Source organism: Xyrauchen texanus, chromosome 2 (genome assembly GCF_025860055.1).
Source record: "Xyrauchen texanus isolate HMW12.3.18 chromosome 2, RBS_HiC_50CHRs, whole genome shotgun sequence".
In the NCBI taxonomy this organism is placed as follows: domain Eukaryota; kingdom Metazoa; phylum Chordata; class Actinopteri; order Cypriniformes; family Catostomidae; genus Xyrauchen; species Xyrauchen texanus.
In genome coordinates, this window is record NC_068277.1 from 5,226,616 (window position 1) to 5,243,972 (window position 17,357).

The window sequence follows — 17,357 nt, forward strand, 5'->3', positions numbered from 1 at the left end:
TGTGTGTGTGTGTGTGTGTGTATATATACGTGTGTGTGTGTGTGTGTGTGTGTTCATGTGAGAATAATATCAGAAATATTCAAAACTTCATGCTGATCATGTACGGTTAGTCTGCAGCGTCCCAAGGGAGCAGAAGACCCTTCAGTTTTGATCTTTGTAGCGCATCTTTATGCAAATACAACAGGATGAGCAAGTTAACGTTGATAGTTTGTAGTTCCTAGTTTTGTTTTTTTATTCTGTTTATTCTGACTGCTACCAACATCCAGTTACTTTAACTTCTGTGGTTCAAATACTAGCTTTCTTCAGGCCTATCTAATCCTTTACTTGAAGTGGAATACGGATTATTTGGTGAGTAGTGGGCTAAAATATAACTTTAATCAATGAAAGGTGTTGATTTGGCTGATCTGTATTTTTACTGAATATATGACATTGTTTGTTTTACCATTTGATTTGACATCAGTGACAGAATTGCTGGTTTGATATATATACAACACCAACACAAGCTGTTCACATGCTGCATAATGGCAATATCATGGCTGATCAGATGGGGAGGGTTGTAACACAATTTTAAATGTCCATGTTTTGTAATTAGTTTTACAACCACCTCATTAATGTAACAACTGTTTGTACTTGGCACTAATATTTGGAATAAGTAGCAGACTCCTCAACAAGCCTAGTCAAGGGCCTTGCTCAAGGGCCCAACAGTGGCATCTTGGCGGTGCTGGGGCTTGAATCCCCAAACTTCTGGTCAGTAACAGTGATCTCAGTGATTTGGAGCGTGGCATGATTGTTGGTGCCAGACGGGCTGGTTTGAGTATTTCTGGGATTTTCACACACAACAGTCTCTAGAATTTACACCGAATGGTGCCAAAAACAAAAATCATCCAGTGAGCGGCAGTTCTGTGGACTGAAATGCCTTTGACGAGAGGGGTCAACAGTGAATGGTCAGACTGGTACGGTAAGTCTACGGTAACGCAGATAACCGCTCTGTACAATTCTGGTGAGAAGAGTAGCGTGGCAGAATGCACAACACATCGAACCTTGAGGCGGGTGGGCTACAGGGGCAGAAGACCCCTCCGGGAACCAGTACTGTCAACCTTTACACTGCGTCTCATTCACCCATTCACACACACACACACACACACATAGAGAGCTGCCATGCAAGGTGCCAACCTGCCATTGGGGTTCAGTGTCTTGCCCAAGGACACTTTGGCATGTGGAGTCATGTGGGCCGGGAATCGAACCGCCAACCCTGCGATTAGCAGCCGACCCGCTGTTTTTTGTAGACAAGACAGAAATAGTCTTTTATAAATAAACACCACGAGAAATAAAGTATTTACTGGAGTACACATGGTCTCCCCAATACATGAGATTTTACACAGAGCCTGTTTCCAGGTGGGATGGGTTGTGCGGGCTCTAGGGCGAAGAATAGTGGAGTCTCGGGGAAACAGAAAACGCAGATGCCTCAAACCGTCCGTGACAGCAGAGACCCATCAAGGATAGAGGTGAGGAAACAATTGCAACTAACATATGTTGCAATTTGCTGTTAAATCGTTCAAATAATAAAGTGCGTATTCAAATCATTTTACGCTGCTTGAAAAGTACCCTGATTTATTCCAAATGTGCATGTGCCTATCTCTAGAGATCCACATCCCTGCTTCCTGGACAGATTCTACAAAATGCGGATGGTATCACGTTACACATGAAAACACACACATGCATTCAGAAATTCATTGTGTTTCATTGGTCTCGCCTACTTTTAATCATCATCAACCTGTTTGTGTCGTGTTGTCATGTGAACATGTGAATGTAGCTTCCAGTGCTCCGGAGCAAATCGTTATCGCCCTGTTTTCATACAAGGCTTTGACACAGTCAGAATTGGGCTTCAAGAAGGGAGAGAGACTCAAAATATTAACAGCGTGAGTATAACACACTTAGCACCACCAATCTCATAGATTATAAAAGCTTTAAAGGAACGGGTTTAATACAAGTTCAGCTCAATCAACAGCATTTGTGGTATAATGTTGATTATATGGAAGTGAATGGGGCGAGTTCAAGTTAACATGACTTTAGTGTGATGAAGCCTTATTACATAAATACTATATGTGCGTAATACTATACAATTGAATGACAGCATTAACATGAAAGCTTTTGTGTGTCACTAATGAAGAACATTTGGGTCACATAATGAGTTTCTGTTCTGGAAATAAACCTGTTGATGAACGCCCCCTTTTTGAGCACAAACCATGAAAATGACACACCTGAACATAAATGGTTGTATTTACGGGACTCTTTGGAGTTTGGACACAGTTGTATCTTTTGAAAGAGACACTTTGGGCTTTATTCCCCAAGTTTAATATAATTAATATATGTTGTTATTTTTTAAAGTTAGAGAAGCTGATGTTTATAGTAATGGATATATTTTGTGCTGAACATGTTTTTATAATCTAAAATAACAATAATAAAAGTGCCAAGACAACCCAGAAATACAATGTTCTCAAAGTCACGAGTCTAAAGAAGTTACGCTTCAAATCTGAAGATGATTTAATAATAAATGAGTTCCTGCAGCTTTAATCTCTGTAAAATCGCTGGAAGCGTTCAGAGTAAAATTAAGCTCCGCCTCTCAAAGTCAACACTAAATCTGACTGCACTGCTCGACTATTATGAATAAAACTACACCACATTTTAAAAATAGACTTTGGAGATGGCTGGTTTTGTTTATGAGACTCTAATATATCAGATCATAAACAGTTTTACAACATGAATGCTGCTCAGATCGCAGTTTGTTGAAGAACGATGACGAAGGCGAGATCTCATGTAAACAATGGAGAGTAAATCAATATTTCTCAGATTTATCACTTTTATGGACAAAAAGTGCTATTGGATGTTTGTCAATGAACACTTGTCATGGACGATTGACCCAAGTGTGTTGAACTGGATTCATCTGACGATCGTGTTTTCATAATAAAAGTCCCGTTTTGATATCGCAAGTTTTCATTTGTACTCCTGCACAAATAACTCAACTGCTGTTTCTGGAGGATTGCTATCGTGAAACAGAGATCTGATATCAATGTTGACCTTTGAAAAGATGTATAATGTAACATTAATTACATTTATAGACGGTAAATTATATATTAAATGTAAGCGGAGTGACGTCACCACCGCGTGCGGGCGATTGCGTATCAACAGGTTAAAAGAATAATAATAATAAAAATGGCAATGTGCAGTACACTATATGTCCTAATGCCAAAAAAAGAACAAAAAAATGCTTCTAAAATGTTATTTATATTTTTTTTTACTAGGGATGGTGATTGGTGGAGAGCCAAATCTTTGTCCTCGGGACGTGAGGGTCTTATACCTTCAAACTATGTCACGTCAGATGGCATCATAGACGCAAATGAGTGAGACTTAATACACATACACACATATATGTGTTTCTTCTGCCAATTTCATGTCCGAGGGGTTGATTTCTTTTTTTAAACAAGCAGATTTAAGCTTTTTTTCCTCTGGGGGGGTGTTCGCTGTCCCTTTCTGTATATCGTGGTGCCATTTTGTGGTCCATTCTGCATAACATGGCGGCTCATTTTAGCTTATAGCAGGCCATTCGGCCTGTTTCGTGGCTGACCCACCGGGCCGCTCGACTCTCCCGATGGCCCGACGCAGTTTGGGGCCGATCAGGGGTGGACTGGCCATCGGGAGACCCGAGCGGGACGGTGGGTCAGCCGCGAAACAGGCCGAATGGGCCGCGATAAGCTAAAATGAGCCCGGGAAAATGCCCGGTATGCCAGATTACCAGTCCAGCCCTGCTTGAGATTAAATATGAGACAAGTGATGCATTTAAAAGCAAAGCTAGCATGATCTGCATTTCTTCTGATTGTGTAAGGTGGTTTTTTAAGAACATTAGCAGAAGGGATGCTGAGAGACAACTGCTGGCCCCCGCCAACAAACCAGGAGCCTTCCTCATTCGGGAGAGTGAGACGACTAAAGGTTAGCTTTTCACAAATCCACAAACATTTCCTTCCCAAACCATTCAAAGAGCTCTCCGAGAGTACACAAACCACTCTGTCTGTCGCTTCAGGAAATTACTCCATGTCTGTGAGAGACGTGAATCCTGATGGTTCAGATCAGATCAAGCATTATAAGATCCGCACACTTGAGAAGGGAGGATTCTACATTTCACCCCAAATCACCTTCAGACAGTTGCAAGACCTCATCAAACACTACCAGAGTAAAGACTTCATGAGCCGCTTTTGATTTCATTGAAATATATCTTGGGGTCTCTGTACACAAACCTGCCAATGTTATACCAAGGGAAAATGTGTTTGTTGTCTGTGCAGAAAACGCTGATGGTCTTTGTAGATGTTTGGATAAAGTGTGCGTAAAGCCTCAAGATGTCACTCTATGGGACCAGGACGCCTGGGAGATCCCCAAAGACGCACTGCGTATGGTAAAGAGACTCGGTGCTGGCCAGTTTGGAGAGGTCTGGTTGGGTGAGCGAGTTTGCCTTTGCGTTTACGCTTGTTTTATTTTTGTGGGTAATCAGAAACAGCACCAGATAAGAAGCAAGAAGGATGCGACAGGATGACTCTCGAGAAACCTGAAATATTATTTATTAAGGGATAGACGTACAGTCTCTTCAATGGCACGCACGGGATAAAGCCTCTTAGATCACGTCAGATTTTCCTCTCGTGATGTATGTCGCTTTTTAGTCTACTGAACGTTCTTGGAAAAAAATGTCGCCAGTGGAACGATCCAAAAAGACTTCAAACTCCAGTTTAACCCATCGAAGACAGTGTACGTCTATCCCTCACAGCTTTTTGCAATTCCTGTCAAAAATCAAAGATGGCGCTGCTGTGAATAAGGCCTGAGCATTACAAACACACTCAAATGTAAAACATCCGTAAGCATTATGGGAATCAAATTTTTAGGGGGGGAATGTCAGCCTGACCTCTTGATAATTAAGTGACTTTGGCGACATTTTTGCCAAATGATTTTATGTGGTTCATTACACGAATCGCGACAGTTCCGAGGTGAAATGTCCACTGTGTGGCGCTAAAAGCGAGTTAAATATTCTCCCAAACAGATAAGGTTGAGGTTAATGCTCGATCAAGTTTTAAATCAACAAACCCTACCTTCCTACCCAAAACCTTAAAGGTGCCCTCAGTAACTTTTGTCTTTGTGTCGTCTTGGATGTACACTGACACCTAGTGGCTCGGATGCAGCATCATTTAAAATCAATAGTTTCAGTTTCAGATGCCATTGTAGAAATGTAGTATTCACAGTCAGCCATGAGGACTTTAATCAATGAGTGAAAGTGTCCAATAACAGGACGTTACTGAATTACTGAGATTAAGCAAGTAGTATTCAGCTGGTCATGTGATTCCAATATGGCCGCCCCCATGTGCGGACCCTCTCCATGTAGAATAAAACAGCTTTTATAAGGTTACTGATATGACTGGAGTCTTCATTTGACTGAGTGCTCATGATTTCCTACATATAAGTCTTTAGGAGTTAAACTTTTTTTGATGAGGAAAAAATGGCAGAGTGCACCTTTAAACCTAAACCTCGCTGATGGTGTCATAAAAAGCAAATGTGAGATGAAAAACGGAATTGCTGAAGAAACCGCATAATTTTGTGACGTTTCAATGCCCCTTCTGGTTTGACTCTTCAGGACTCGTGTCCCGGTCCTTTGTAACGCAAGTGCAATGCTCTATAAGTTGAGCTGCCACGCAATGTAATCGCACTTGCATAAGTTTGTAAATGTAGTTGTTTATGTAATGCAAACATTTATATGTACCGTCTTACAAGTCATGCGCTATAGTAAAAGTGTTTAGATGTCATAAAGCATTGTGTGAGGAACAGAGTGAAAAGTACGTGTTTGTGAACTGATTATCTGCCGTTTACTCTAATATGTGTGAAAGGGAATAAAAGTCATTGTTGTTGTAGCGCATCTAGTGTTCGTTTCACCAGGAAACTGATGCAATACATACAACAAGCCACATAAAAATCATTCTGCACACTGTAGGTGTTGTAACATGATAATACCTCATTACAGCCGGCATATGTTTACCGATAATTGTCAGGAAAATAACGTTAAAATCAGTGTAGGGTACATCACTTTAAAATAGTAATCCACTACTGTATTTCTCAAACTGTACTCATATTACTTTAATAAATACTTCATTGAAAAAGTAATTGCATTACTTTTAAGTTACTTTTCCATTCAACTAATTCAAAATAATATATTTCTTCATTGTACACTCAACACCTCACATTTCTCCTTCACGGTGACTCGTTACAGGGCCATAATTCATGTATTAAAATATCAAAAATATATACAAAATAAGCTTAACTCTATTATGCACTTTGTAATTGGATTAAACCCAACACTTGTTATAATGCAGAAATCATGATTTGTTTCAGGGGTGAAATGTGACCCGGGCATATTTTCATGAGATTGGGCTCTTTTTTTATACATCAAAACCACTTCCTGTTTACCTCATAAATCTTTTTTATTATTAATAAATTCTTATTAACCCTTTTAGCTCTAAAGGTGCTTTTAAAAATTTCCCATTTCAACAGGATACATAAAATTAAAGACTTATATCTCAATAAAACAAAAAGAGGGTCAAGTGTTTGGTATCGTTGTGAAGAAAACGTTTCTACTTTTTTAATGATACAGATTATGAGCCATTCTGAGACTCTCGGCCTAAGAAACTTCTGAAAAATCACAAAACAAATTGAGCCAAAAATGTACTTTTTAAATAATTTTTCTGTAGGACTTCAGCTTAAATAAATGAATTAAATGTATTATTGAATTAAAAACATTTTTTTTTCATTTAAACCCTTTAAGCTTGGATGGGCCCACCCGTGAGCAAAACACATCTAAATATTAACAACTACAGTCTTGACTAACACAAAATAGTTTATATGCTCTCATTTCCAATGCATGCTGACATTATGACCAAAACTGAACAAGTGCTTTGAAATTTGCAGACGAATCAGAAATGTTCCTTTTTTATAATTTTGGGAAAAAATTGCACTGTACGTATTATTGTGCTTAAATAGCCATGACTCATATGTTGTTTGTAAGCTCTTAAAGATTAGATGACATTATATATCTCTGGGTGTAAATAAAGTAGCTCCAAAAAACTGCTTTTTTGTTGTTGTTGTTGTTCTCAATCATGTCAACAGTATCTGAGAAAGATTTTGTGTTGATACGACAAAGCAACAAAAAGTTATAGCATTACAAAAATCATTTATCAAAGTGTCCAAAAACTTCACCAAACAAATAAAACATAATAATTGCACATAAGAACTAATTACACATGCAAACACAACAATGACTAAAGGTTTGCATAGCATGTAGACATGATTTTAGCAATGAGATTTAACAGAATGAGTTTCATTCTGTGCCATTTGAGTCATCGAGTCTGTGTTATTTACTTGGCGCCATCTTCTGGTGGCCATATGTAACATTGTGCTTCATGTGGATTATCTAATGATCTTTGCATCTGACTATCTTGTGTGTGGACTCGTTTGAAAGATAATCACCTCCTCTGAATAATGGTGTGTGATATTTATGTTCTGTTTATTTTTCGTGAAGTTTTAAGCAAAGTCGAGGCATATAAGCAACACTAACATAATTATCAAAGACATATATTTAATATAGCTATAACTTGCTATATAGGCTGGTTGTATTCTAATCTTTGAGAGCTTTCAAACAACATATGAATCATGGCTATTTAAACAGATTGACGTCTGCTGTTGTTCAAACAGTCCCTCCCCCAACTCATGCCATTAGTTGAGTAACATTGTTGGGACAGGTCTAAGCGGTCTAAGCGGATTTTCAAAGTGCCACAGAGACAGAGTGTTTACAGTTTTCTAGAAAATTAACCTTTAAATTGCTTGTAGTTGTCTCTGCATATTAAGCTGGGATAGTGTTTAAACACTGAAAAAGTTACACACTTCAACTCAAATGTTTTGTCCACTTTCTTAAATTGTTTCAACAGTTTAGATATTTATAAATGCACGTTATCATCACTGCCATAGTAACAAATTCACTGTGCTCTTTTCTCTCTCCGTCTCTCAGCGAACTATAAAAACAGCACTAAAGTAGCAGTGAAGACACTGAAGCCCGGCAGCATGTCAGTGGAGGCGTTTCTCCAGGAAGCAAACCTTATGAAAACCCTGCAGCATGAGCGGCTTGTTCGCCTTTACGCCGTGGTGACCAAAACCCCACCAATCTACATCATCACAGAGTTTATGGCTAACGGTACACACACAAAATACTAGCAATAGGTCTCCATCTCTAATTCAAACACAAACCTGTGACTTTACACACACTCATACTTGCATTCATCCTTATATCTGTCTGTCTTTTAATGTTAGGAAGTCTGTTGGATTTCCTGAAGAGTCCAGCTGGCAGAAAAGTTAAGCTTCCTAAAATCATCGATTTTTGTGCCCAAGTAAAAACGCTCTCTCTCTCACACACACACACACACACACACACACACACACACACACACACACACACACACTTTAAATACATTTAAAGCTGCACTACGTAACTTTGTGCTCTCTAGCGACATCTGTGGTTGAAATGTAAAATTGCAAGCACATTGCAGAAGAACACTTTACGTCAGTCGTGCTTCAGCACTGCTCTTCTGGTGGATGAATCTCCTGATTTGAGCTCACTGGACATCACCTGTGTGTGATCACGACTAGGAGATGGTCAATGGAAGCATCTTTTCACATGGCTTGTTGAGCGCGTCGCCACCGAGACATAGCGTATGTGGAGGCTTCGCGCCACACACCGCGGCATCCACGCTCAACTCACCACGTGCCCCACCGAGAACAAACCACATTATAGCGACCACGAGGAGGTTACCCCATGTGACTCTACCCTCCCTAGCAACCAGGCCCAATTTGGTTGCTTAGGAGACCTGGCTGGAGTCACTCAGCATGCTCTGGGATTCGAACTAGCGAACTCCAGGAGTGGTAGCAACGTCTTTACCACTGAGCTACCCAGGCCTCCGTAGTTTTTTCATGGGAACGAGACAGCAGGTTCTTCTTTTCTGTGTTTACGGGCATGACGTAACGACACAAAGATGCCTTTCATAAGCCAGTGCTTTCATGCCAAATCCACTTGCAATATTTTTGTATTATGTAGGCTTGCCGTTGTGAATCTGGGTAAGAACGTAGTTGATTGATTTAAAAAAAAAATACATTAAATGTATGTACTCAGTGTTCAAAACTTTCATTTTTAACCAAAATACTGTACCTAGTGCAACTTTAAGATATGAATTCACATTTACATATGTATGTTTGCATTTGTGACATCTGAAGGGTGCGACAATGAAGTGGAAGATATAGACTTGCACTAAATATGTTCAGAGGAAAATTAGTCATATGATGAGTGTTTATTATACTATGGAAACATGCTATAATTTTCAGATCTGCAAATGTTTTCCCCAGACCAAGAGTGTATTATAAGACCCCTTTAAGTCAAATGGTATTTTTCTTCTAACAGACTTGATATTTATAGACTTTGCATGTTTAACGTAAGGGAACTGAGACGCCTGTGATGCGTGAAGTGTGTGTTTGTTATAGATAGCAGAAGGCATGGCGTATCTTGAAAAGAAGAACTTCATCCACAGAGATCTGCGTGCCGCTAATGTACTAGTCAGTGAAAGTCTACTGTGTAAAATTGCAGACTTTGGCCTAGCCAGAGTCATCGAAGACAACGAGTATTCAGCGAGAGAAGGTATACATACACTGTCCGTCTATCTATCTAATGGTCTTTCTGTCAGTTTCTCTATGTACAGTATATGCATCACATACACACGTGTACACACACACACACACACACTTCTGGCGGTCTATGTATCTATCTGTCAATCTATGCAACATCCTATCTAATTGTTTGTCTTCATGTCTCTTAGGAGCTAAATTCCCAATCAAATGGACGGCCCCTGAAGCCATTTTTTATGGTTCTTTCACCATTAAATCAGACATGTGGTCTTTTGGTATCCTAATATATGAAAATATCACTTACGGCAGAGTCCCCTATGCAGGTAAACAGAACATATTACAGTTCACCTAGTGTTAAAGTGTATATGCCACATGGAACTACCTTTGCTGCCACCTGGTGGCAAAAACAAGACCTTTCAAGACTTTGCAGAATGAATATCTCTGTACAGACTGAGTGGGTCAAATCAGCATCAGGTTTTCAGTCACTCTCGGTCTCTCTTCTCCAGGCCTGGGCAACAGTGAGGTGATTGCACGAGTTCAGCGGGGATATCGGATGCAGTGCCCCGAGAACTGCCCTCAAGAGCTCTATGACATCATGAAGATGTGCTGGAAGTCCAAACCAGAAGAGAGACCCACGTTTGAGTACATGCAGAGTGTCCTGGAGGATTATAACACAGCCACTGAGGGCCAGTACCAATAACAAAACAATGACTGGCATGCAAACAGGACATTTAAAGGAGCGCTTCATTGAACTTGTACTTTAATACTTGAGCAGTTGCCACAATGAGTCCATGGACTTCAATGAATCATTTAGGTTAAAGTGTATCTGAGGTGCTGGAGCAGGTCACCATTTCAGCTTTTCACTAGTTTTAAACACATTTTTGCTTTCACTAGTTTTCATTTTTATAATAGTGTTGATATCAAGGGCATTATCAGTATTTAAGTGCATGTGTTAAGGCGATATTTTTCAACAGACCTTGCTTTATACATAAACTAGCCTAATATATATGACCATTTATTATAATTATAAATATATAATAATTTGATAAAAGCACTTGCTTTAATTCTTCTGTTAAAACTTGTATTATTTGAGCACTGAAGTCATTTAAATTGTCATTTTTAACACTCGTTTTAGGGTGTTGTCAATTCATCATCATGGCAACAAATTGTAAAATTGGCCACAACTTTACACAGAAAATGTTTATTGCACTAAAATCATATTTACATGCATATTGTTTACATCTTGCAAACAGTATTTTACCATTTACAGACTGGCCCCATTGACTTCCATTGTAAGTGCCTCACTGTAACCCAGATTTATATATAATATATATATATATTAGTGATTTTGGTATTCGAATGCATTTACATTTATGCATTTGGCAGACGCTTTTATCCAAAGCGACTTACAGAGCCCTTATTACAGGGACAATCCCCCCGGAGCAACCTGGAGTTAAGTGCCTTGCTCAAGGACACAATGGTGGTGGCTGTGGGGATCGAACCAGCAACCTTCTGATGACCAGTAATGTGCTTTAGCCCACTACGCCACCACCGCACCAAGTCCGGACTGATATTGATCATGTGGAACTGTTCTACTAAAGCAGCATCACATCACATCAAATGCCTTTGTTCAGCCCCATTTATTGCACTGCGTCTAGCTTTTTTAGCACAAGAACAGATTTGGCATGAATGCCCCTATGAGGCCAACTGAAGCAATACCTCGAGGTAATACTGACATATCAGCCTCATCATCACCATCCAGTAGCTCTTCCTCTGTTAGGTAATCATCTATGGTCTGGTCAATCACTCAATCCATTCTTGAGCAATGACTTTCCATCTCGACTAACCAGCCATGGAGCCAGAGACTCCAGAGATCGCTGAGGGATCACATGTACCACCTAAAAGGTAGGCCTGAATTTTAGACAGGGTCACCATTTCTCCCCACACCTGACACGTCAATCCCCAATGATGTTGTGGCAAGGTTCTGCAACAGGAACGCGTCGCAACTCAAGAACAAATCCTAAAACTCAAGCGATTAACGCAAACATGCTTGGCAACCGCAGAGAAATTTATCGTCCATAAGAGAGGCAAGCATGAACACAAGGTTTGAAAAACACCCAATTGAACCGCTCGTAAAAACCAGCCAGTCTTGGTAGGTCTGTGTTTAAAAAACATGCAAACTTCATTTGAAAAATCCCAAAATGCAATTATTTGCACATTTGCCCTCAAATAACTTTACATTTTATGATTAAATAATTATACTTAATATATTATGAATATAATTCAGATAATGAAAATGCATTGCATTATATTAGTGGCAGCAGAGTAAAGGATTGATAAGTGGCTTTAGAAGGCAATACATATTAAACATAAGCCGAGCATTGGTCTTCAGAGCCCAGAAATCCAGTTTTGATACTGATTGCTTCAATCTGTCCGAGATTTATTACAAGTGCTTTTCCAAGGACGCGTCCAATAACATGCATCATGTGGACGCTTTGAGCATCTCACTTAGGCTGCGTGGCGTCAAACAGTGTTTTTAGGTCACTTTCAAATGAAATAGTTAACTTAGAAAGACTTACCTCGAGCTCCATGCATTCAGATCTGCGCTCCGTCCAGATGTGTTTGAATGCGTCAGTCCTAGTATCGCTTACTGCCCCATGCTGAAAACAAGTGATACATCAAGCTTGAACTGCTCCGATGGTTAGGGTTAATAAAATAAAAACCCTCGCACACTATTAGTGGAGTGGTGGTGTAGTGGTCTAAACCACATAACTGGTAAACTTGTAATCAGAAGGTCACTGGTTTGATCCCCACAGCCACTATCATTGTGTCCTTGAGTAAGGCACTTAACTCCAGGTTGCTCCGGGGGGATTGTCCCTGTAATAAGTGCACTGTAAGTCGCTTTGGATAAAAGCATCTGCCAGATGCATAAATGTAAATGTATTAATGTGATGGCTCTAATAAGTCCAGATGGTTCCTTGTATAATTTACAGCATTAGCTGTGAAAATTCCTTTCATATGCAGTATACGCAAATATATAGCCAAATTAATTCAAATTTAATCAAATAAAAACCAGAAAACCTGCATTAATATCAAGCCCTACTTAGTTGTTGGTCTAGTTTGACACTTGTTTCTACCGGTCACTTTAATTATTCCGGATTGCTGCAATAATGCACTTGCCCAGGATCAGCAAGGAATTGATGATGCTACAAGTTTCTTTCAGACGCTCCCCAAATGTTTTAAATTTGCCAGCACCTATGTCTATATTCGTAGTGAAATCAAGAGATCTATTTTTTATGAAAAGCTCCTCAAGGAAATAAAACCACCAGTAAAATATGCATCAGACAGTGGAATCTGGCATGAGGTACATAATGGTGGATCATATTGAACAAGTCTACAAAAGATGGAGTTAAGAGTGATTACAGAAAGACATGCGGTGATTTAACCAACTAAAATTCAAAAAGGCTTTCAATAACTTTTGGTTTGCTTGTCCTGATTACACATTAATGCACTGAACTCTTAATACCCTTTATCCTCTACAAACAGCTATAATCTATGAATCTTAAGACTGAATCTTAAAAAGGTCAACTAAAGGCCAACATTGGGCTGGATGTCTGGTTCCTCTTGGTTGCTGATGCACTGATGTTCTTATAAACCACCCGTAAAACCCTACAGGCCTCGTCTGCATTCTGCACATTTACCCAATTCAAATCCAGACTACACCGACAACATTGAATCGCTTTTGCTTGATGAAAATCACTGGAGGAACTTCACCACACTTGCGGTGCATCAAGCCTTTTGGTTCTGCTGGTTTGGGCCAGCTGGAGCGGATCATACACATGCTCGTAGAAGATCTCATAAAGAGGCAATCAGAGTATAGACAAAGCCCTTCATCAACCCCTCCGTCTGCACGGTCAACTGTAGACTTTTTAATTGTTTAATGGCTGATTAAAGATTAGGCCGACACCTGGCAGACACTCGGCTCCCAACGTGTGCATGGTATAACGTGCAAAAGTCTCATTTCGGATGTGGAAATCTCATAAATTGTCTCAATAGACCAATTGATTTTCAACAATAATTTAAAAACCAGCGTTACGTCCTCAGCACACGAGAGTTTTAGAGGAGTAACAGGATCGTGGTTTTAGGAGCGATGATCTGTACCCTGCCCCAGCACCACAGACAATAGAGTTATTTATAAACACTTATTTGGCTCAGAAAACAGAAGTATTAAATAACAACTTAAATAGAAAGCATCAAATTCAAGAGGGGGGCAAACAACAAACATGATAACGTCTGCCTAGTGGGAGTAAAACCGTAACTAAACTGTTTGAAGAAAAAGCAACTTAACAGAAATGTACACCAACTCCGACAGGCCAAAAACGGTGTTACGCAAACAGAAATGGCTCCCACCTTCCATAGAAAACTTAAACATGAACAACTGATGTGTTTAAGCTGTGCAAGAGGATTAAACGTTGGGTAACCTCCAACAATAGCAAATAAAGGAAACCATAAATAAGCCACGTTTGGGCTTCAACCAGCTTAAAATTTGGAGTCGCCATCAACAGTAGTTAAAGTAATAACTGTGAAAGCTTCAACTAAGCTTCCCAGCTACTCAATCAACAGAGTCCTGAGCAGTACAATAAAACACACTGAGCTGAGACGGGACAAAGAACACCACTCTGGAGAACTCTCTGAAGGAAAGGTTCACCCATCGCTTTTAAGCTGCCTCCCTCCGGATTATTAAGCAGGCTCAGCAGGGAACAATCAGCTACCTGCCGGAAAGTGTGTGGGAGGAGCAAAAGAGGAAGAAAACACAGGGAAAATACACACCACAGTAACTCGAATCATAATTCTTTAGACAATATCCACAACTAGTGGCAGTGATGACTATACACAATAACAACAATACAAATAAAACGCGTCCCAGGACGTAACACCTGTCAAGACTGACCTATCGTGAGCTCAGAGGTTGTTCATTGATAGTATATGCCTTTAAAACAATGAAGTTGAAATAACTCTTAAGCTTGGTTTAGTGGTGTAGTGGGCTAAAACACATCACAAGTATTGGTAATCAGAAGGTCGCTGATTCGATCCCCACAGTCACCACCATTGTGTCCTTGAGCAAGGCACTTAACACCAGGTTGCTCCGGGGGATTGTCCCTGTAATAAGGGCATTGTAAGCTGCTTTGGGTAAAATTTGCATAAATGTAATATTGGAATTCCAGGTGAACAACTACATTTTCGATGGTGAATCTCTCTCAGAAGGACCAATCAGAGAACCGCGGCCAACAAAGCCTGCCAAAACAAGTCTTGCAGCAACCGATTGACTCAACTGAGTTGGTCTCCCTACACTCTAAAACCACATGTATACAGATATACAGTATATGAGGGATGTGCACGAGTGCTCGATTAACCCAGAACTCATTCAGCTTTAAACATTCCACTAGTTATTCAACACTACTTTTCTATTTTTCTATGTGCCTGACGTGGGCAGCAATGAAACGGCTTCCTTCTAAATCTTGCCGTTACAACTCAATGCATTGGTTGGCGGCACGGTGGTTGCATGACATTGTTAAAGGAAGTTCACCCACCAAAACAATTCCACCATTATTTTAAGCAATTGTATCACTTCAGAAGAATGCACTGAAGTGTGCAAATCCAAATGTTGATGCATGGTGCTCATCTTTACATAAGAAAAACATTTGCAATGCTTCATGGGATTATAGTTCATGCTTTCGTGAAAGTACAGTCTTGTACCTTTGTCTTTGATTTGTAAGTTTGTGATGTTGATTCACCTCAGTGCTGGTTGGGTTGGTTCATGGCTTAGTACTCTTGTGAAGGATGTTATGAAAAGCCTACAGAAAGATGAATGGGAAAAATACGACCGAAACACAGACAGCTGAAAACGTGGGCAGGCACTGTTGAGCTCTATTGATTAGTTTTAATAACTACAGATTCGTTTTTTCATCTCCCAGGGGTTGATTTTAATTATTGGGGGCAGCTGTGGCTCAGTTGGTAGAGCGGGTCGGCCACTAATCGCAGGGTTGGTGGTTTGAATCCCGGCCCACATGACTCCACATGCAGAAGTGTCCTTGGGCAAGACACTGAACCCCAAGTTGCTCCCAATGGCAGGCTAGCACCTTACATAGCAGCTCTGCCATCATTGGTGTGTGAATGGGTGAATGAGTCACAGTGTAAAGTGCTTTGAATACCGTTAAGGTTAAAAAGGCGCTATATAAGTGCAGACCATTTAATTAAAACAAAGATTCACCTTTGCTTTTTGTTATAGGAAAGTCGCCTTATAAATTACTTGGAAACTTTTTACCCGGCTTTCGTTTATTTTTGGTAATCTTAATACTTCGCCTTGTCCCAGACCTTCAATATGAAACTATAAACATGAACGGTTAATAAACAGTCAAATAAACCGTCTCAATGTTTATGTCAATTTCTCAAATCAAGACCGTCCCTCAGTTGTCACCATTTTTACCACACCAAACAATTTTGCCCCAATGCATGAAGTTTTTCAGAAGTTATTATACTTTTTAATCAAGTAACAGTGAAAAGAATGACTGAATTTTTGAAGAAGAAAAAACTAAAATTATCACCTGTGAGCAGAATATCTTTTAGTTGGTAGTCATTTGCAATCAAACTGCCAAATTACGCAAAATAATATATATATATATATTTTATATTATTTAGTTGTGTGTATCTAGGAGAGATTTGCTAGGTGATGTTTCTCAAAAACTTTAAATGTAATTTCTATCAAACTCATTACAGAATTTGAGATGTGCTGGAAATGACACCATAGTGTGAATTTATGACTTTCATGGAGAAACAAATACAATAAAATCTTACGACATTCTCCTGTGACACATGAACAGTGTATCATTAAATGTTGGACATTGCTAAAAGACAAACTAGCAAACCAAGACCTCCATACATTGACGTTGGGGGGACTGTAGGGTTTGATTGCTAAAAACATGTACCTCTTTGAGCCAATTCAAGAGTGCTGCCTTGGCATTCCTCTCCGCTTTGAGTTACTCCAAGTCCATTATTTGTACGTCCGAGCTCAAATATGTGCTTGAACACATTGCCTAATGTACGCTGCAAAATACCAGGCTGTTTTGGATAACCTTAAAAACACAGACAAGTTCATACTGAATGATTCAATATTGAATTGATTCAACATGGGGGACACCATATTGGAATCACATGCCCAGCCAAAAACTACCCTTAAATCTCAGTAACCGCCTGATGATAAACATGTTCATTTATGGATCAAAGAATGTAAATAGTGAAAGTTTTACAATGGCAGAAGTAATTAAAAAAGTCAGTGAAAGTCCAAAACAGTGTAAACAAAAACTTAATCACGGTTGTGAGATGTCTAGGTTAATTTTCCCTTGTATTGTGTTAGGTTTTCCAGCATTGGTAATTCCATTTTTCCCACATTCAGAAAGTCTTGTGAACTGAAAGCCTTCAAAGAACGCCGCTTGAGAACATTTTGGCCCAAAGACATGCATTGTATTACCAGAGATTACCACCAATCTCCTTGGTAGGGTATTAAGATTGGGATTTGTCCTTAATCTAGGGTTTCGATGGCACTA

At 39.6% G+C, this 17,357-nt stretch overlaps 1 protein-coding gene across 1 annotated transcript; it reads left to right on the forward strand.

Annotated features, from left to right (window-relative positions):
* Window positions 1–260: 260 nt before the first annotated feature.
* Window positions 261–10,827, forward strand: LOC127661694 (tyrosine-protein kinase Lyn-like). The gene is made up of 13 exons (XM_052152526.1): window positions 261–348; window positions 1,396–1,505; window positions 1,643–1,688; window positions 1,814–1,919; window positions 3,303–3,401; window positions 3,884–3,987; window positions 4,079–4,228; window positions 4,338–4,490; window positions 8,093–8,275; window positions 8,392–8,468; window positions 9,613–9,766; window positions 9,945–10,076; window positions 10,260–10,827. The coding sequence occupies exons 2-13, from the start codon at window positions 1,401–1,403 to the stop codon at window positions 10,451–10,453; spliced, it is 1,503 nt and encodes a 500-aa protein (XP_052008486.1). The 5' UTR covers window positions 261–348; window positions 1,396–1,400; the 3' UTR covers window positions 10,454–10,827.
* Window positions 10,828–17,357: the final 6,530 nt, after the last annotated feature.